The 21,484-nt window shown below is 41.6% G+C and overlaps 1 protein-coding gene across 2 annotated transcripts; it reads right to left on the bottom strand.

The window, feature by feature from the left end:
- Positions 1 to 1,129: 1,129 nt before the first annotated feature.
- LOC119567306 (killer cell lectin-like receptor subfamily B member 1B allele C) lies at positions 1,130 to 20,511 on the bottom strand. 2 transcript variants are annotated; one of them, XM_037911920.2, is made up of 7 exons: positions 20,217 to 20,511; positions 13,651 to 13,722; positions 10,138 to 10,227; positions 7,408 to 7,551; positions 5,013 to 5,167; positions 4,112 to 4,230; positions 1,130 to 2,400 (listed from the first exon to the last, which is right to left on the bottom strand). In XM_037911920.2, the coding sequence occupies exons 1-7, from the start codon at positions 20,296 to 20,298 to the stop codon at positions 2,253 to 2,255; spliced, it is 810 nt and encodes a 269-aa protein (XP_037767848.1). In that variant the 5' UTR covers positions 20,299 to 20,511; the 3' UTR covers positions 1,130 to 2,252. The 2 variants fall into 2 exon arrangements, with proteins under 2 accessions (XP_037767848.1, XP_037767855.1); XM_037911927.2 differs by lacking the exon at positions 13,651 to 13,722 and having other exon boundaries at positions 20,217 to 20,411.
- Between the last annotated feature and the right edge of the window lie 973 nt (positions 20,512 to 21,484).

A 21,484-nucleotide genomic window follows, 5' to 3' on the forward strand; every position in this document is an offset into this window, starting at 1 on the left:
ATCCACTGCGTTTCCTTTATCTAAAAAATCTGTTACTTTCTCAAAGAAGGAGATCAGGTTGGTTTGGCACGATCTACCTTTTGTAAAACCATGTTGTATTTTGTCCCATTTACCATTGACTTCAATGTCCTTAACTACCTTCTCCTTCAAAATTTTTTCCAAGACCTTGCATACTACAGATGTCAAACTAACAGGCCTATAATTACTTGGATCACTTTTTTTCCCTTTCTTAAAAATAGGAACTATGTTAGCAATTCTCCAATCATACGGTACAACCCCTGAGTTTACAGATTCCTTAAAAATTCTTGCTAACGGGCTTGCAATTTCTTGTGCCAATTCTTTTAATATTCTTGGATGAAGATTATCTGGGCCCCCCGATTTAGTCCCATTAAGCTGTTTGAGTTTCGCTTCTACCTCAGATATGGTGATGTCTACCTCCATATCCTCATTCCCATTTATCATGCTACCATTATCCCTAAGATCCTCTTTAGTCTTATTAAAGACTGAGGCAAAGTATTTGTTTAGATATTGGGCCATGCCTAGATTATCCTTGACCTCCACTCCATCCTCAGTTTTTAGCGGTCCCACTTCCTCTTTCTTTGTTTTCTTCCTATTTATATGACTATAGAACCTTTTACTATTGGTTTTAATTCCCTTTGCAAGGTCCAACTCTACTTGACTTTTAGCCTGTCTCACTTTATCCCTACATATTCTGACCTCAATAAGGTAGCTTGCCTTACTGATCCCTCCCTTCTTCCACTCCCTATATGCTTTCTGCTTTTTCTTAATTACCTCTCTAAGATGCTTGCTCACCCAGCTCCACAAATCTACTTAGACTCTTAACTTCCACTGAAATCAAGGGATGTTAAGAGCCTAATTTCCTGTGTGGATCCGCTTTACTCTGTACTGATTAGGTGTAAGCTGGAGCACTGTGTCCAATTCTGGGTGCCACACTTCAGGAAAGATATGGACAAAATTGGAGAAAGTCCAGAAAAGAGCAACAAAAATGATTAAAGGTTTGGAGGACATGACCTATGAGGGAAGACTGACAAAAATGGGTTTGTTTAATCTGGAGAAGAGAAGACTGAGCAGGGAAATGATAATAGTTTTCAAGTATGTAAAAGGATGTTATAAGGAGGAGAGTGAAAAATTGTTCTCCTTAACCTCTGAGGATAGGACAAGAAGCAATGGGCTTAAATTACAGCAAGGGCGATTTAGGATGGACATGAGGAAAAACTAACTTCCTGTCAGGGTAGCTAAGCACGGGAATAGTTTACCTAAGGAGGTTATGGAATCTCTATTACTGGAGGTTTTCAAGAACAGGTTAAACAAACACCTGTCAGGAGTGGTCTAGTTCAGGGGTCGGCAACCTTCGGCACATGGCCCATCAGGGTAATTTGCTGGCAGGCCACGAGACATTTTGTTTATGTTGACCATCCGCGGGCACAGCCTCTCACAGCTCCCAGTGGCTGCGGTTCGCTTCCCGGAGCTCCCATTTGCCAACCCCCCGTCTAGTTATTCCTGAGTCCTGCCTTGAGTACAAGGGACAGGAGTACAGGGACAGTCGTTCACTTCTATGATTCTATGATCTGGGCCAAAGTGCCTTAGTTCTCCAGGTGTTAGAGTATTTTTCCTGTCCAGTTAATTAATAGTAACATTTACTCAGAATGTACACATAAGTCATCTTTGGGCACGGCTGGTCAGAGGAACCGAAATGGTTCCTGCTAATGCAGCTGCACCAAGGAGCAGGAAAGAACCTTCCATTGCATAAGAGTTTCTACTTGAAAATCTTAATAATACAAAAGTTGAAAGTAAGCAAGAAAAGAGGTGTTTGAGTCATTTCTTAATACAGAGCAGATAGTCACAGGCATTTCCATATTTATGCAGATGTCATTTGGCACTAAATCTTAAGAGAAAGGGATTGGCCTAAAACGAAAAGCGTTTGGAATCTGAAGAGGTGAATAAAATGGGATGAGCTTGCTCAAGCTGAAGGGTAAAGGCCCGGCCCTGGATCGAATGTGCTATTGGCTTATTTATCGTGCATCAATTATTATAATCTGTTTAGCTAAACATTCTCTAGCCTTGGCCTCCAGGAGCTACAGGGGGTTACAATACAAACCTATCCCTAATGCAGCCAGTGGTCAATCGACACAGGATTGCCGAATGCTATGGTTTTTGTGCAATGCTCTTATGATTATTTACATTAAAATATCAAAGTACAAGAAAATGCATCATTCTACAAGGGACGGTGTCTAATGTTCTGGGGTGTTCCAGGGAGCCAGCGTGAATGCATTTTTCTTGCAGATCCATCTGTTTAAACTCGGGCAGCTCTCAGCGTATAACTTCTCCTTGTTGAAAACAAAACAGTTCTTGCCATCTCCAGTTCCGTTTTCCACCACCCTAAAGAGAAAACAAAAGCTGCTCACTGAGAGGTTAGCTCAGAACTTGGGACTGAATAAAAAGACAGGAACAGAGATTGGGAGGAGGGAACCAGGGTTTTTTTCTTTTGTGTGTGTGTGCTTTTTTCTTATGCGGCTAGACTGGCATATGCAGGCTCATTGCAATCCATTTGATTGGACAGATGGGATTTGCACAGGGATTCACGGAGAGCAGACACTGGTAGGAGGAATTCAGGGGTCCTCATGTCCATGAGCATTATCAGCAAGAGGAGGAAAACCCTTCCACAAAGAAGAAATAGTGAGGAAGCGCGGAGGAGTTTTCAACTACATGAATCCAAATGTCGAGTCTGCACGACAGACCAGATGGTCAACCCAAGTGGTCCCACTCTCCAATAACATCTGATTCATACATGTTGGGAGTTTTCAGGTGGGTTTGAGCCATAACCTGGAGTTCAAGTGTGATCTTCTACGAACAGCAGGCGGCATCAGGGTCACTTTCAAATACTTACAGGCCTCACTTGATGGACAGTAATTGAGGCTGGTGGGACTGTGGTGACCCTGGCCACATAATACATTGGTCAAATATGAACACAGAAAGTCCCTAGGCACTCAGCACCTTCTTAGGTTAGTGCCATTGGCAGATGTGGTTGAAAATTCTTTCAAGTTACATATTATTTTTGTACATTTTTAAACCATTTGAATAACTGTGCCCCTGCAGTGTCCACTGCACTTCGATATGTGTCAGTGCACCTTATTCCTCCAGCTCGGCTATCCTCACCCTGTCCAAAGCCACCTGATTGCCAAAGAAGAGAATAAAGAATAATCAACTTAACTCTGATGCCAAGTAAGGTCCTGTCTAGGGAGGACACTGCTTTGTGCAGTTGTAACTCCACCAATTTAGCTGCCCTAGTACAAACCTCAGGGGTGAAATCCTGGTTCCACTGAAGTCAATGGGAGTTTTGCATTCCTGTTGATGTCACAGGGGTGAAAGATTTCTCCCCATGTGGAAGCCCCAAGGCAAACTCCACAGATACAAATCACTTTTCTTTTTATTCTGGTGCCACATGGTTACACTAGAGCTGTGTCTAGACTGACGTGTTTGGTCCTGTACTTTTGTTCCTATAATTTCTAATCAATAATTAATTAGCTTGATGATACATGCTGATATAGACACTCCATAAACACTTGTTCCTCGAGTTCATTGTAGGGTGACCCAAGACCAGAAGGAACAAATGTTTGTACAGTGTCTACACTAACATGTATAGTTGTGTAACTTGAATTGAGTTAATTGGCAATCAATTAACTTAAGTTACAATGTGTCCATAACCTTAGTACAGACAAGCCCTAGAGGTTTTTCATGGGGCTGCTATACAGCCCTAGCAAAACGTCTACAAAATAGCCCCCAAATGATTGTGTAGACAGGGCCTAAGCAGCAATGGTCTGCAGTGATTTGAAATTGAGGATGAGGCCTTCATGCAGCATCACCCGCACCACTGCTTTCTAAAGACTGTGACTATAAGTAAGGAAAACAGTCTCTGTGGAACAGGTCATGCTGGAGACTTTGCAATCTAAGATGGAGCTAAATATGTGCCTTCAATCACAGTACTAGCTCTGTGCTTTGGGAATTACTTAGCGGGGAGCTATGCAGTCAGAGCTGTATCTGCATTTATATTAATGTAACTTAACATTTATACAAAGAAAAATCCACCCACAAGCTCAGCCTGTTCCCTTCTAACTGGGAGTCACCCAGCCACATCCATCTTCCCTCTTTCTCTTGAAAGTTTAATCCAATCCAGAAATATTTCGTTTCTGTTCTGGTTGCTATAAATTCCTGTGGATTAAACAGAAATACATTACACACTGACGGGGCATTTCAGCTCTGCCTCATTCCTCATGCAATCACATGCTCATTTTGAACCGAGACCGGGATACATGTGAAAGACAAGGACTCAGCCACACCGGTAACTAGTTTGGTTGGAACAGCCTGAGGGCACATGGGAATCCTTATAGCTGCTTTTCCCAAAAGTCTTGCACTTGGGAGAACGTAAGAGTCGCTGAAAACAGCCAGACCCTGAGTGAACTGCCAGACATGAAAATCAGGCCTTTTTTACCTTGTAGAGGGAATCTACCCTCTACATTTCCAAAGGAGACTGGGCAGGTCCCTGACAGCATGAAAGTCGCACTCAACCGCAAAGCAAAGCCTTTCCTGCCTTAGTAGACTGCAGAAAGCCCTTGATCACACCCCCAATCTCCTCCCAGATCAGAACTTATTCTGCTTTCTACATTTGCATCTGAAGCATCTGCCCATCAGCCTCATGGAGACCCAGGGAAGCCCACTGAATTGGTAGAGCAGCTTTTCAGTAATGGATCAGAGGACTGATCGCAGCCAGAGGGAAGAAAGGCCAGGCCCTGCTCCCTCTTGGTGTCTTCCCAAGTGGGGCTCTTGTTTGTGGGGAAATAAAAGCCCATTCACAGACAGTTTCTCAGGGAGAGCCTGCCTGGTCAGAGATTCTGATAAAACCTAGGGTATATTTGTGCTTTTCAGTCAAGTGTCTGAATGACATGGAGGGTTTGCTGATTGCTGGGTACTATGTGGAATGTTCCCAGACTTACCATCTCAGCCTCATCTTCAACAACAAGCAGCTGGGATTTCCTGCCTGAACAATTTCGCATACTAGCATCCCAGGTCCCCAACTGCTCTGAGAAATAGTAACAGCTCCCCCTGTGCAGCATCCACCCTGGGGGGCAGAGCAGACACTCGGTTCTTCCTGGAGAGGGGGAGGAAAGAAGATCATTACTCAGCATCACAAATGGTTTAATTACTCCCGTCACATATTGTGGGGAAGCAAATAGCCTCCCAGCTGCTAACAATACATTTTGGAAAATTAAATATTCTTGGTGAAATGTCACAGCTGTCAGTTGCCCTGCATTTTACCGACCTGTCTTACATTCTTCTAATTATCGTTGAATGGGTTAAATGCCTATTTAGGGAACGATTGCTTCGAGCAACATGACACCGTGCATGCTCCGGCCTCGAACTGTGAAACTGGTGCTTTTGTTTCCTGTGTGCTGCACGTTTGCCTCTCTAGGAGCCTGAAGGCAGCAGCTGCCATTTTGTTCTCAGTTGTTGAGATGCAGCCTGTGACTGTTCTTGCTTGTTCGGGTGTTTTCCCTTAACCTGAAATGGCGGTAAATCAGTGACCTGAATATTGTTTGCGTGTATGTGTGTGTGTGTGTGTGTAAGTAAAAGACAAGGATTCTTCTTTTTCTTTGTAACTTAGTAGCTCCTAATGGCTTGAGAAAGGGCCCCTCTGAGTTGAAACATGGTCCCTGCCCTGAAAATCCTACAATCTAATGTGATGAGGAGAGGATGGGGAACAACAACGAGCTGAGAGCAAGTGACGTAGCAGAGAAGAGGTCTCCTCATTGAAAAAAGAAGACTAGAAAAGTAAAATTGCCACTTATGCAAATGCGATCAGTTTCCAGTTAAATAAAGGAGAGGGAGAATTTGGATAATCTATTCTGAGAGTAAACCAGGCTTCTTATGCCACTACTACTGAAGAGTGTTACAAGAAAAAAAATTAGTTTTCCTAACTCTGGTGGGGAAATGACATTAAAAACATGTTTTCCACAGGATCCGGGTGAGTTGTAACGAATCTGGTGAAGACCCGGGTGTGGCTGTTGTGTTGTGTCAGGCTGCTGGGGTCAGAGCGCTGAACCAGGGCTGCACAGTGCACACACGCTCAGGGAGCTGCATGTGTGTTTGCTGGCTGTTGGTGTCTGGGCTGTGAGCCACAGCAGCAGAGCATTAAAGACACCAGGGTTACATGGCAAGAAGTGACAACCTCTCACTGGTCTGAATAATTGCACTCCAAATGTCACACCCTCCCTGGGTTAGAGAGACACAGAAAATGTACTTCCTCCTAACACAGCCCTTGTGTAGGCAAAGACTTTAACTTGACCGGTTCAACACGTGTTAAGAGCACCCGGCCTTATCTAGCCTAGACCTCCAGAGTGCGTTGGTTACAAGTGTTAGCCTGAACATGGTACCAGCGTACTTTAGATCCGAGTCTACAGAGGGCCACAGTGAACGAGTAACTTTATTAGAATAAGGGAAACAGTATTATCCCTACAACTACACTCATTCTTTCTCCCTCACCATAGGAGCTTCTGTTTACAACCTTCCCTAGGTTTCAGAGTAGCAGCCGTGTTAGTCTGTATTCGCAAAAAGAAAAGGAGTACGTGTGGCACCTTAGAGACTAACAAATTTATTTGAGCATAAGCTTTTGTGAGCTACAGCTCACTCCTGCTTGGCTTCCTGCTACAGGTTTTAAGCAAAATATTTGCATTATAAAAAATAAATATTTATCACCAAATTATAGATTCAGGGCAATAAGGCTACATGTGTCATTTGGTAAAGGTCCCAGGCTGCCAAAGACCTTCCCTCTCTTTGCAAAATATCCTTGGCCTCGGGCAGTTCTTGAAAACACCTGGAAGCTGTAAGGCAGTGGTTTTCATTTGAGACCCCTTTGGAAATTTCGAATGCAGGTGGGGACCCCTTTGGAAACCCCTTTGTAGATCGACTGAAAACTGACTGAACAGAATTCAGCTATAAGTCTTTCACTGACTCCTTAGGCATAGTCTGCGGACCCCCAGGAGTCCATGGACCAGAGGTTGAGAATCAGTGCTCTAAGGTATCTAATGTCATTTTTAAAAGCAGCCCTGGACATTCCAGTTCTATTCCAAGCACAGTGTATGTATCAATAATTACAATTACTAACTAGGAATTGTAAATATTGGTTCAAATATATCTTCAGGGCCAGATTCTGATACTCTTATTCATCCTGAGTAGTACCTTCCTCTGTGAATCGTTCCATTGATTTCAGCGGGGACAGTAAAGAAGCCATATTTTGACCCATAACATTTTCAGGTTGTTATAGAAGAGGGGTGTTAACAAACAGCAGAAGGGAACACACTGCACAGTTAGAGAGGGGCTGTAACTCCTCACCCTCTCTTTTGTCACACAGGTAGTCCATTAATCCACTGATTGTCATCGAGCATCTCCCTGTGCATGGAGATTCCCCTGAAGATGTAGTGTTTTCAGTGCAGGTTGTCCTGAGCATGGACGGACTCTTACTATTTCCCCTCCAGACTTGAATGCAAAGGAAGACAACATGGTTAATAGGAGCATCAGTAATATGCAGTCTTGGTATCTGAGGGTCAGAAAACACAGTTGTATTAGAGCACAGTCAGTGAGGAAGGCAGCTTGCAAAGGGATTAAAAATAGGTTTGTGCCTTTTTTGTTGGGTTATGAGATATCAAGAAGGCCTGGTATCTTTTTTCTCTTTGTTGTTTTTTGTTTAAATTTGATTTGTTTTCCCTGCTTGTTTTCTCCATAAGAAATTCAGGTCTTGCCTACTTTGGTGGAGAATAGGAACGGTTATGGCATTACACGTACTACAGTTATATATCTGATTAATTGAAAAGAGATATCAATTTCATTCAGACTGTCTAGAATTCTGTTTTTTCTTTTATTAGTCCCCATTTAACCTAAGCATATGAGAGTAAATCTCGTTAACAAAAAGATCCAACATCCCAATATTTAATTTAAAGGATGAGACGCTACCTTCCTACGCAGCGGAGTCAGCACAGAAATCCTCCAGCAATAACAAGGAAGTCAAAATTGATAATCCTGATATTTCTAAGGTAACAAGCAAGCAGTAAAAAAAAAACACCACTACAAACCCTTTCAGGGCTTATAGTTATTTAAATAGTTTACAAACATACAAAAAATAATATGTAACTTGAAAAATTATTCAACCATATCTGCCAATGGCACCACCTAAGAATATGATGAGTGCTTAGGGATTTTCTGTATTCATATCCGACCAATGAATTATGGGCACAGGGTCTCCACAGTCCCCATTAGTGTCCATCCAGTGAGGCCTGTAATTACTTGAAAGTGACCCTGATGCTACCTGCTGTTAGAAGATCACACTTGGACTCCAGGTTATGGCTCAAACCCACCTGCAAACTTCCAACATGTTTGAACCAGGTGTAATTGGAGAGTGGGACCACTTAGACCAGAGGGTCAACCCATCATGCTTATTTAAAGCTCAAAAAGATGTAAAAAGCAGGACAACTCTTTCCCCCCCTTTTGTCTGTCACCTTTAAAGGCCTAGTTAGTGGGGATGTACAGTTAAGCTAAAAGGAGCTCTTAGGCCAAAGAACATAATAGTAATGCTATCAGAGAATTCACAATATTGAAGACTAGTGTCAAGAGAGAGAAGGGGGTTAGTTTTTAACCTCATTCCACACTATACCCCAAAGCAGAAAGAGACATACCTTTTAAGCTTCACATTCATAGAACTGCTGATTCACCAAAGCACTTAAGCATGTGCTTAACTTCAATCACACACTAATGTTTCATGGAGGTCAATGGGATTTAAGCATGTGTCTAAAGTTAAGCATGTGCTTAAGTGCTTTGTTGAACAAGGATACTTTGCTGGAGCTATTCAGGTGCAGAGGATGGCTACGAGGATGATCCAAGGAATGGAAAACCTACCTTATGAGAGGAGACTCAAAGAGCTTGGCTTGTTTAGCCTAACCACATGAAGGCTGAGGGGAGATATGATTGCTCTCTATAAATACATTGGAGGGATAAATACCAGGGAGGGAGAGGAGAGTTCAGCGCCAATGTGGAAACAAGAACAAATGGATATAAACTGGCCATCAACAAGTTTAGGCATGAAATTAGATGAAGGTTTCTAACCATCAGAGGAGTGAAGTTCTGGAACAGCCTTCCAAGGGGAGCAATGGGGGCAAAGAACTTAACTGTCTTCAAAACTGGACTTGATAAGTTTATGGAGGGGATGGTATGATGGGACTGCATACAATGGCATGTAGCCGACCTGTGACTGCTAGCGGCAAACATCTCCAATGGTGGGTGATGGGACACTAGATGGGGAGGGCTCTGAGTTACTACAACGAAGTCTTTCCCAGGTGTCTGGCTGGTGAGTGTTGCTCACACGCTCAGGGTCTAACTGACCACCATATTTGGGGTCTGGAAAGAATTTTCCCCCTGGTCAAATTGGCAGAGACCCTGGGTTTTTTTGCCTTCTTCTGCAGCATGGGGTCACTTGCAGGTTTAAACTAGTGTAAATGGTGGATTCTCTGTAACCTGAAATCTTTAAGTCATGATTTGACGACTACAGTAACTCAGACAGAAGTTAGGGGTCTATTACAGGAGTGGGTGGGTGAGGTTCTGTGGCTTGCAATGTGCAGGACATCAGATTAGATGATCATGATGGTCCCTTCTGGGCTTAAAGTCTATGAGTCTACACCAGCTAATGATCTGCCCAAGGAAATTAAACAAAGAAAACTACCTTATGGTCCAGTGTCACAAAGTCAAGGCTGGCAATTTAATCTTATGAATAAAGAAATTCAAAAGTTAATTTTCTCATAGGTCACTGAAATCCCCCACAGAGCGCATATACAGTATCTCTGAGTACTTGATGCTTTGTTAATTATTCACCTTCATAAATATCCTGCATGTGAAATAATAGTAAGTGTCCCTGTGGAAACATTAATATTTTAATTTTCTGATTTGTGTTTAACTTGTCACCCATAATGTTGCATTGTCAGTTATTTTTTCATGTAATATCCTTTTGGTGAGGTTTAAACATGCACATAGCTGAATGAATAAAGCAAAAGTTGTCATCTGGAAAGTGGCACTCACAAATAGAGATTAGAACAGCCATGAAAACCAGTGTGATAAGCCCCAGGACTACAGCAACATAGAACCAGCTTGAACACTGGGAGCCAGGACCTGCAAAAAAGAGAAACAAAAGAGTTGCTTTGGAGGAAATTGCAATTTAAGCCCTCACATTACTAGGATGTGCAAGCGTTGCCACATTGGCTTCAGATATCGGACAGTTTCTAACCAGGTGCTGAGATAGAAATTGACAGTCTAAAAATACTTCTGAGTGAAAGGAAACATCTTTATTTGTTAGCATTTTACACCCACTTTGCACAGATGTAAATGGAGACACAAAGGGCAGGATAGGAGAGAATCAGACTCTGGGAGAAGAACCTTGGAATGAATGTTTCCCAGGATGACTGGGACCCCGAGGAACTCAATTGCTTCCTATGACAGGATCATAGTATTGGCAGAGGAAGGGAATGCTGTAAATGTCACAGATTATAAAATACTACATGAAAATTTGTTCAGCCTATATGATGAGGGCCATCCACACATAGCTTTCTTCCATGTAGCGGGAAGGGGAAGGGATCAGTTGTTTCTGTGGCACTGGGGTTCCACTGTGATCTTTGGCAAGTTGGATGCAGGGCTGGGGGATACATTGTTCACACACCAGTGCCACACAGATTACCTGAAAAAGGTGACACAGCCCCAGGTTGAACCACACTTCCTGTTGCCCCCTCTGGAGTGAATCGCTGCTCTTTGAGGCAAGTCCTAGTAATGACGCTCCGATAGAACCACTCATCCAGAGAACTAGGGAATGGTGTACAGGAGGGGACAAGGACCAGAACACCCTGAACCTATGCCTCAGAGAGAGATCCTGAGATATGCATCGAGTACTGGGCTCTGGGGGAATGAATTCTCTTCTTTTTCCCCAAGAGGGGGTAAACTTGCCATCCCACCAATGGGACACCTCAGGAAAATCTCCATGAAGAGTTACTGTGCAGTTTTCCTCCCTTACTGTCTGACCCTTGATTCTTCAGAAGGATGTGCTGTGGGGTCACTATCATTTGGACTGAAAACTGGTTCATATGACTGTATAGAAAGGATAATGGTCCCAAACCAAAGTCTTTGTTAAAGTGAAGTTGAGGTTGAAGGTTCATATCAGAGCACTGAGAGTCCTGCACGTAGGATGGAAGAATCCCATCCACTGCTACAGACTAGGGACTGAGTGGCTAGGCAGCAGTTCTGCAGAAAAGGAAAAGAAGCTGGATATGAGTCAACAGTGTGTCCTTGTTGCCAAGAAAGCTAACAGCATTTTGGGCTGTATAAGTAGGAGCATTGCCAGTAGATTGAGGGTTGTGATCATTCCCCTCTATTCAGAATTGGTGAGGCCTCATCTGGAGAACTGTGTCCAGTTTTGGGCCCCACACTACAAGAAGGATGTGGAAAAATTGGAAAGAGTCCAGCGGAGGGCAACAAAAATGATTAGGGGGCTGGAGGACATGACTTATGAGGAGAGGCTGAGGGAACTGGGATTATTTAGACTACAGAAGAGAAGAATGAGAGGGGATTTGATAACTGCTTTCAACTACCTGAAAGGGGGTTCCAAAGAGGATGGCTCTAGACTGTTCTCAGTGGGAGCAGATGACAGAACAAGGAGTAATGGTCTCAAAGTTGCAGTGGGGGAGGTTTAGGTTGGATATTAGGAAAAACTTTTTCCACTAGGAGGGTGGTGAAGCACTGGAATAGGTTACCTAGAGAGGTGGTGGAATCTCCTTCCTTAGAGGTTTTTAAGGTCAGGCTTGACAAAGCCTTGGCTGGGATGATTTAGTGGGGGATTGGTCCTGCTTTGAGCAGGGGGTTGGACTAGATGATCTCCTGAGGTCCCTTCCAACCCTGATATTTTATGATTCCATATTCTAAAGGGGCACTCACCTCTTGAGCACCTCTGAGCAGCTTGGTGTGGTACCACAGGCCTTTTCTCACCCCTGGTGCTCCCTGCAGGCTGCAGGACAACTTTGATGGGTTTTCAGTGGTTTGGCCCTCTGACCAAGTCACAAAATTGAAATGAACCCCTTGTGGGGTATTAAAGATTCTAGTAAACAAACAGGCTATCTGCCCTCACTAGGATCTTCAACCTGGTTCTGGGCCCTTTAAATTGTTCAGGTTTGTAACTAAGCCCTGCCCCCTTCTTGGGTCTTACACTACTTTACCTGTGGCTGGTGGAGGAACCCAGGCCACCCACTGTTCTGGTTTCCAGCCCAGGGATCCTACAACCAGCAGCCACATATCACTTCCCTCAGTCCTTCACTACTGTTTCCCTGGGCCTCTTTCCATCTGGCCCCTTTATCTCCAGTCCTGTCTCAGGCCCAGCATCCCCAGGTCCTTCTCCCTCGGTGATCCCAGCTATGGAAATTCAGCCCAGCATGAATGCTGTCTGATTGCTGGTTATTCCAGCCAGGTACAAACCCACTTCTTCCCTCCTCCACTCCCAGCCAGGAGCTAAACTGCTAAACCCAGGCAGCCCTTTTTATTTGGGCCAGCATGGCCCCTGATTGGCTATTGCTAGCCCCTTTTGCCCTTGGAGGACCAGGTCTCTGTGGTTTCCAAAATAGCTGCGCCAGAGAGTCCTCTCTAGGAAAGCTTGTAGGAGTCACCTTCACTGCTGTTCTTCTCCCAGCTTGCTACTTCTTGGGGGTCAGGGGTAGTAGGACTGTGGCGGACTCAGCAGGGAGCCACAATGACCGAATACACCCTGTCACAGTTTGTCCACCTTACAAGAGTGTTCTAGTTATAACACAAACCCAAAGATTAGAAACCCAGGAAATTCAGGGTTGAGGTTGCATTCCCACAATAAGCCACAGAGTCACACTCAGATAACCACCAGGTCTCTAACCCTGCCTCCATACAGTGTCACAATGTAGTATTCTCATAAAGTTCACTCTGTAGTTCAGTTTAAAGTATTCTGTGGGCCATCTGACCTGCACTCAGTGCTGTTCAGGACAAGGAGGTGGGGTAAAGATGGCTTACAATACAAATAGTAGGTGAAACTCTGCATATAAGATGGTCTCACCAGGGTAACTGTGGCCAATCACACACTGGGAGTGTTGCTGCAATGGAGCAAATGAGTTGTGACTTAGATAAGGTTTCATAATAAACAAGTGCTTAGATGCCTAGAGTCTGAATGGCAGTAAACCAAAGCCCAGTCCAATACATTATATTGATTAATTTGTGAATGTTCTCATTAAAAATCAGTTTTATTTTAAGGCACTTCCCTCTTCCCAAATTTCAGAAACAGAGCACAAAAGAATTTCAGAAAATCAGAAAATGCCAGTTTAAACTACTTTTGAAACTGCGTTCACCACAGAGCTGTTGTAGGGCTCAATAAGCCAGTGAATAGAAAAGTCACCATTTAAAATGTTGAAATAATTTCTATACATGATTTATAATTTAGAGATTCTCAGCAGTATTGTTTTCACAGTTTTCTAACATAATAAAGAATAAATCTCTAATAACTAAAAATGCCACCCCAACAAATACCCACAATACCAGAAGGGGAAGTCTCTGATCTGCTGGTCCTTTCAGATTTACGATGCACACGCAGTTCAGCATATGTGATCTCTGTAAGGAGCAAGGAAATGCTGACAATGTTGAATGTGAGAACCATTACACAGAGACATCATTACAAGAATCAGTCTATCTGCAAAGTGCATATGTTCCCCACGGTGCTGGCTCAGCTTCATTACTGCTAGAAACAATGGGCTAGATTATACCTGAGACTACACGTCTATGCAGAGGAGCAATGGGGGGAGTAAGAATCTGCCTTACACTGCTGCATGAACTACCTGAATCTTGGAACAGGTGGATAAGTAGTGTGTGTGTGTGTGTGTGTGTGTGTGTGTGTGTGTGTGTGTGTGTGTGTGTGTGTGTGTGAGGGGAGAGGGGGAGAATGGGGGGAGAGTGTGTGTGTGTGTGTGTGTGTGGGAGGGGAGGGGGGGGGAATAGGTGGATCCTTGACTCTGCCCACAACAAACTGGCTGACATAGCTGAGTCAACTCAGGGGGAGTCACAAATTCTGCTGATATATGCCAGCATAAAATTACCACCCCCTTGGAGCAAGTGAGAAGCAGAGAGGGAATTGTGCCTCAGAGAAGTGTCTGTGAGAAATCATAGCTCCCCGGGCTACTCCTGGTAGTTTATGCACCAACCTGTGTGCAGGGCTATGTCACTAGTGGATATTAGACACTGAATATTACACTGATCCAATGTCAGGGACCGGATAGATTAGGTAGAGGTGGTCAAACATTGATTGTCAAAACATTTTTCAACGAGAAATGAGTTTCTGACATTTCAGTTTTTGTCAAAAAAAAAGAAACGAACAACACAAAACTAAATATTTTTCTTTTTTTGCCAGCAAACCACTCCCCCCACCCCCGCCAAAATTGCAAAACATTTTGACAGAAAAGGGTTTTTTTTATTTGAAATCTTTTGTGGAAACAAAATACATGTTTTCAACTAGCTCTAATGTTAGGTCCTGTCCAGGAAAATTCAATACCAACAAACATGTGATTAGCCCATGATATCATAAATAATGAGTTTAAATTTGTTACTTCTTTAATTCAGTTTTCAGATAGTATATGTAAAGCATTTGCTTCCAATCCATGTAGACCAAGAGATATCAAATCTTATCATGGGGTGATCTCGGTACCTTTTTGCTTTGCTCCTTGTCCCAGCTCCCTGCCCTCTCCCTACATTCCAATTCAGACCTGGATTTGGTGGCAACTATCTTGAAAAGAACCAATAAATATGTACACTTACAACTTGAAACTGTAACTATAAAATGTTATGTAGCATCAGACCCTAACTGTAGAGTCGCCTGAGATATTAGCTGCTGAAATTTAAACAGGAGATTAAAATGGAGCCAAAATAACTCACCTTTAAAGCATGCATGTACCTCAGTTATTAATCATTATTTCATCATTTTTGCTGGGACACCAGATGTTACCTTGGTAAAACATCTCCCTGGTTTTACAGAGGATAATATTTGCATCTTTGCCCCACTCAGGAAAGGGTGAGATATAAGATGAGGCTTGTGTTGCTGCTGTCATGGGTAGTTCATGTTTTTTATAAGAATACTGTGAATTTAAAGTGTGATTCCTCTTCTGAATAAAAAATGCTGGTTGATGACAAGATAAATTCCTCTTGTTTTTTTGCAGAGCCAACACAACTCAGAGGGAGATTCCTGCTGTTTATTCCTTTCTGTGTAACATCAAGAGAATAGTTAACTAATTCCAATTAATTACACATGTGAAAACCGTTGACTATAATGTGAGTGCACAAGTGTTGCTGAGGGCAGCATTTGGTCAGCAGAACTGGTAATGCTGCATGAGAAGGAAAGGTAATGATGCATGACCGTCAGATAAGCAGTCTAGCTGTTAGAAAAAACATCCGAGCACACTTGATCTGTAGAGTGTTCAGTCTGAACTATTCAAACTTTTTACAAAGGTAAATATCACAAGAAAAATATTGGGGAAATGGTTAATAATGAGGCACATCTATGCTTTTAGGTCCCCTGTGTTGTGACTCAGTGGGTGTACAGACATTTTGCTGTTTGTTTTATTCTTTCTTAATTGATTAGTCCAATAAAATGTAGAAAATATGCACATTTATATTTATTATATATAACTGTAATTAAATATTTTTTCTTAAAAAAAGTTTTTCAAATGCTATTGGTCCCAGAAGAATTATGCAGATATAATTATTGTACAGAGAGATAACTCTGATAGTGTTTGCAGGAAGACATTGTTCAAATATATTTTTTATTTAAAATCTGAATTTTTTTTATGGTAAAGAAATAATGGAGGCTTGTAAATTTTAAAATTCAGTTGCTGTATAAATAGGAAAACTCATTTAACCATATTGACTTAGAAAACCTGTCAATATAAAAAAAATTCCCTCCATCCCCAAATAAATACACATTACTTTTTTTAAATATTAAACACAACTTATCTGGCTGTATGAAAAAAGTGACTCTGTAGCATGGAAACAGAATTTTTCCCAAATAAGTTCATTGCCTGTATTTCAAGATATCTACATAAATGAACATTGAAATTAGAATGCAAAGTCCTCAGAAATCAGCAGATGGCAAAGTCCAGGTTACCCCTGCAACCTGAATTCTACCTGCTGCAAACATACCCTTATGTGACATATAAAAGAGCCCTATCTCACTAGATTCAGATCTTCACAGATCATATGCCACATATTAAAAGTGAAATTTTACTCAACTTTGTTATACATGTATCTGCAAATCCAATGGAGTACAGAGATATTTTTTCTATTAAATGGAAATTTCCACTCAGTGTATATACACAAACATGCAGAGTGTCAATGCAACTTTGGCAGATCCTTAGTTTTGTAGATTCATAGATTTTTAGACCAGAAGGTAGCATTATGATCATCTAGGCTCATCTCCTATATAACACTGGCCATATAATTTCACATATCAATTCCTGTATCAAAGCCCATATCTTGTGGTTGAGCTAGCATATTTTTAGAAAGACATCCAGAGATCTAGAGACTTCAAGTGATGGAAAATCCACCACAGCTCTTGGTAAATTTTTTCAATGGTTAACACCCTCACTGTTTAAAATCTGCACATTATTTCTGGTTTCAATTTAACCAGCTTAAACTTTAAGCCATTGGATCTTGTTATGCCTTTGTCCGCTACAATAAAGCACCGTCTATTGTCAGAAATCTTCTCCCCATGTACTTGTATACCATGATCAAGTCATGTCTTAGCCTTTTCTTGCATAAACTAAGTAGATTGAACTTTCTAAGTGTTTCACCGTAAAGCAGGTTTTCCAGACCTCAGATTATTCTTGTAGTTCTTTTCTTAACACTTTCCAATTTTTCAACATTCTTCTTAAAATGTGGACACCAGAACTGGACACTGCATTCCAGTAATGGTCTTACCAATGCTGTAAAAAGAGATAATATTACTTCCCAACTTCTACTCAACATTCCCCTGAATAGTATTGGTCCTCTTAGCCACAGCATCTCACTGGGTGCTCATGTTCAGCTGGTTATCTATCATTACCCGTATAAGTCTTTCTCAGAGTCACTGCTTTCCAGGATACAGTTCCTCATCCTGAAGGGTGAACTACATTATTTGTTCCTAAATGTATGACTTTGTATTTGACTGTACTAAAAAAATGAGCCCAGATAAAGGTATTTAGGTGCCTAATTCCCACAGATTTCAATGGGAATTAGAAACTCCTAAATATCTTTTAGGCTATTGGCCACATTGTTCAAATGCATCCATCTTATCAAGTGATCCAGATCAGTTTTTAATGATGAGGACAGTTATTATTCACCACTCCACAAATATGTGTCATTTGCAACCTTTACCAGGAATGATTTTATGTTTTCTCCCAGATCATTGACAAATATATTGAATAGCATTGTGCCAAGAACAGAACTTCGGGGCACCTCACTAGAACTCTCCCGCACTTTGGATTATCATATAGCAAAAAATACCATGCATGCAGAATACATTTTTAAACCCCACATAACTTGGGCAAACCAAAACCAATTTTCATCAAACAACTATGTCCCTTCCAAATTTCAGGTTTCCTCCATCTTCTACTGAGTCACAAGAGGTGTTTAAAAAATTTGTTTGCAGAAAATCTCCATTTTCTTCCACCTTTTTTGCACTTAAAATCTCACCTTTTTTTTTTTTTTTTAAACTTTCAGAAAAATTTCCTCCTTGACTGAGAGCTTGTGTACCAAATGACAGGTTTCAGAGTAGCAGCCGTGTTAGTCTGTATTTGCAAAAAGAAAAGGAGTACTTGTGGCACCTTAGAGACTAGCCAATTTATTTGAGCATAAGCTTTCATGAGCTACAGCCAGTGAGCTGTAGCTCACGAAAGCTTATGCTCAAATAAATTGGTTAGTCTCTAAGGTGCCACAAGTAGTCCTTTTCTTTTTGTGTACCAAATGTCAGCCAAAATATTAAAACTTTAGGGTAGGAATAATTGAACTTAGTAGCACACATTCTGATTCAAATATTAGCATATATTAAATGGATTCAGAACTGGTTAACAGAAAGATCTCTAAAAGTAGTTGTAAATGGAGAATGACCATCAAATGGAGGTGTTCTGCAAGATTGGTACTAGGCCTGACTCTATTCAATATTTTTAGCAATGACTTAGAAGTAAAATTGAGGGAATGGTAAATAATGATGAAGCAGTGATACAGAGTGATCTGGATTGCTTGGTAAAATAGGCCCATGCAAACAAAATGTGTTTTAGTACACTCAAATGCAAATTCATAAATCTAGGAACAAAGAATATAGGCCATACCCACACAGCAATTCTGAAAAAGATTGAGGGGTCAGTACACAAGCAACTCAATATGAGATCCCCGTGCAATGCAGTGGGGAAAAGGACAAATACTATCCTTGCATGTATAAACTAGGGAGTATTGAGTAGGAATAAGGAGGTGACTTTACCTCTGAGTATGGGATTGGGAAAATCACCATTGGAATACTGCATCTAGTTCTGGTGTCCCCATTACAAAAAGGCTATTGAAAAATTGTAGAGGATGCAGAGAAGAGCCACAAAAATGATTCAAGGGCTGGAGAAAATGCCTTACAGTTAGAAACTTAAAGAGCTCTATCTGTTCTTCTCACAAAGAAGACTGAGAGGTGACTTGATTACAATGTATAAGAACCTTTATAGGAAGAAAATATTAAAGGGCTCTTTAATTTAGAAAAGAAAGGCATAACAAGACCCAATGGCTGGAAGCTGAAGCCAAAAAAAGTTAAATTAGATATAAGGCCCAATTTTTTGTAACAGTGAGGGCAATTAATCACTAGAACAAACTACTAATGGAAGTGGTAGATTCTCCATCTCTTTCTTCATATCAAAACTGGATGCCTTTTGGTAGACAAGGAGTTATTCAGCCCCGTAGAGGAGTAATTGGTTGGAATTTGATGGCTTACGATATATAGGAAGTCAGACTAATAATAATAACCTAGCCCTGTACCATATATTATCACTATTCTAATTGTAAATGCAATTAAGATAAATAAATGAAATGAAATTTAAATGATGAGAAATATTTTTTGTAAATATATATCAAAATATTGTTTCTACCATTCCGTTACATTAAATCACAGCTCAACAATCAAGAATCAAACTAGATAGTAAATATATTATTTATTCTAATAATACAGACTGTAAAATGATGACATCGTTGGTTGCTAATATAATTAATTAATAGCTATTGTACCCTGAAAACATTATGAACTAGCCAACTTACTCTGAACACTATGTATTTCATATTTACTTTTAAAATCATTGTAACATAGGTTAGTGGCAGTCCATCATTTTTGCAAAATGTACTGAAGAATGAATTCATCAATTGTTTTCAAGTCCTGGGAATATTATTCACAAAGAAATATTGTCAAAGTCAGCTCTTTTCCCCTAATATCCACTTAAACTTTTGTCTTCTATGATAAGCGTATGATGTGTTTACAGATTTGATAGTTTGGTTACAGGAAAGTCATTATTTAAAAACCAAATATAAAAGAACTGTGGACAAATGGGTCCATCTGGCGCCTTCCTTGCAGCAGCAGTGGCTGAACTTTCAACTGTCTTTTGTGATTTCGGGGGGATTATATGCCACCATTTTGCCAGAATTAGCACATTGCAGACATAGTCAAATGCAACAATTGGCCTCTCAGGCTAGCTAATTGTTCAGATCATGGCTTACTTAAGCCATAGTAACCCTCTGATCAGACAAAGACATTTAAAAAATAAACTATTGTTCTGCTAATTTATAATTTAGCTAAAAGTATATTTTAGTCTGTTATTAGCAACACTGGGCCAGATCCTCAGAGGAGGTAAATGAGCATGACAACACTGATTTCAATAAAGCTTTGCGGATTGATATCTTCTAAGGATCAGGCACAATGTGTGTGCAATTTTGTCCTCAAATACATTGCCTTCACTGACAAAATGTCATGACAATTATTTAAAGCTTTTTGAAATGACATTTTTTAAAGAAAAGACAACATGCAAATATGAATCTGATAACTATTAAGAATATTTTACCTGGATTCGAAGTCGGAGGAGCAATACATGCTCTTTCCCTGGGTAAAATCTTTACATCTGTGTGTGTGACCTGGTTTGCCATTGGTGATAAAATTCTGTCTGAGTGTTGGAAACAGTTGCTTAACAGAGTAGGTTGTATCCTGCATTAATCTCACCTGCCTCCACAGACACACAGACACAGACACACACACATACACACACAGCATGATGGGTCTAGGGGAGGTTAAAAAAAAAGTTATTTCTGTTAAATGTGGCTTCACAGCTTCCTCTCATTGGGCATTTTTCAGCCATCAGTCTGCCTCTTGCAACGTGAGATCTTGCCTTTAGGATAAAATATAAATGACTAAAAGTAGAAAAGGCTATGTGGGGGGGGGGGGGGTTGGTCTTGGGGAAACACTTTATTTTTTTGGTCACAATGTAATAAATTGTCTAAGAGCTTGTCTACACACAAAAGTAGTACCACTTTAATTATATTGATAGAGTTAAAGCTGTACAACGCCCCAAGGATGGATGCAGTTATATAGGTATAAAGGTGTTCTGTATTAGTATAGATATTCCCATTCAGGAAAGTGAATAAACTATATTAGTATAAGGCACTTCTAAACTTGTATAACTGCATCTACCCCAGGGCTTCTACCAGAATAACTATTTCGGTAAAAATTCACACCCCTCACTGACATAGTTATACTGGTAGAAAAATTGTGTGTAAAACAGGTTTTAGTTTCACTGGTTTAACTGAAGGTGTAATTTAAATGTATATAGTTAAACAGTACAGAAAGACGAAGTTAACACTCTCATTTCATTTTAAGAGAGTGGATTTTTAGATTTAGCTTGTATCCAGTGGCGGATTATCCACTGGGCCACTGGGGCCCATGCCCAGGGGCCCTGGCCAATTGGGAGGCCCTGGAAAAATGGGCGTCCCCACACCCTGACCTGCTCTGCCCACCGTGGAGCGGGGTTGGGGTGCAGGGCCTTGCCCTGCTCCACCCACCTGGCGCTCCTTCTGGGAAGTGGGGATGGGGTTTGGGGGCTTGACCCACTTCACCTGCCTGGCACTCCTGCCAGGGAGTGGGGATGGGGTATGGAGGCTTGCCCCACTTCACCCGCCCGGCACTCCTGCTGGCGAGTGGGGGAAGCCCCCATGTCCCAAATCTGCTCCCCGGCAGGAGCGTGGGGCAGGCAGGGGGAAGCCTTGCACCCCGACACTGCTCCCTGGCAGGAGGGCCAGGCGGGAGGGTGGGGCAAGCCCCCGCACCCTGACCCCATTT

Source organism: Chelonia mydas, chromosome 1 (genome assembly GCF_015237465.2).
Source record: "Chelonia mydas isolate rCheMyd1 chromosome 1, rCheMyd1.pri.v2, whole genome shotgun sequence".
Classification (NCBI taxonomy): domain Eukaryota; kingdom Metazoa; phylum Chordata; order Testudines; family Cheloniidae; genus Chelonia; species Chelonia mydas.

Excerpts from the sequence above, each read along its gene's own strand:
- LOC119567306 (XM_037911920.2), bottom strand. The coding sequence starts at position 20,298 with ATGGCAAACCAGGTCACACACACAGATGTAAAGATTTTACCCAGGGAA. Across the intron at positions 10,228-13,650 it reads ATCAGAGACTTCCCCTTCTG|GTCCTGGCTCCCAGTGTTCA; the intron begins GTATTGTGGGTA and ends TCTTTTTTGCAG. Across the intron at positions 5,168-7,407 it reads CCTGTGTGACAAAAGAGAGG|GAAGAACCGAGTGTCTGCTC; the intron begins GTGAGGAGTTAC and ends CCCCCTCTCCAG.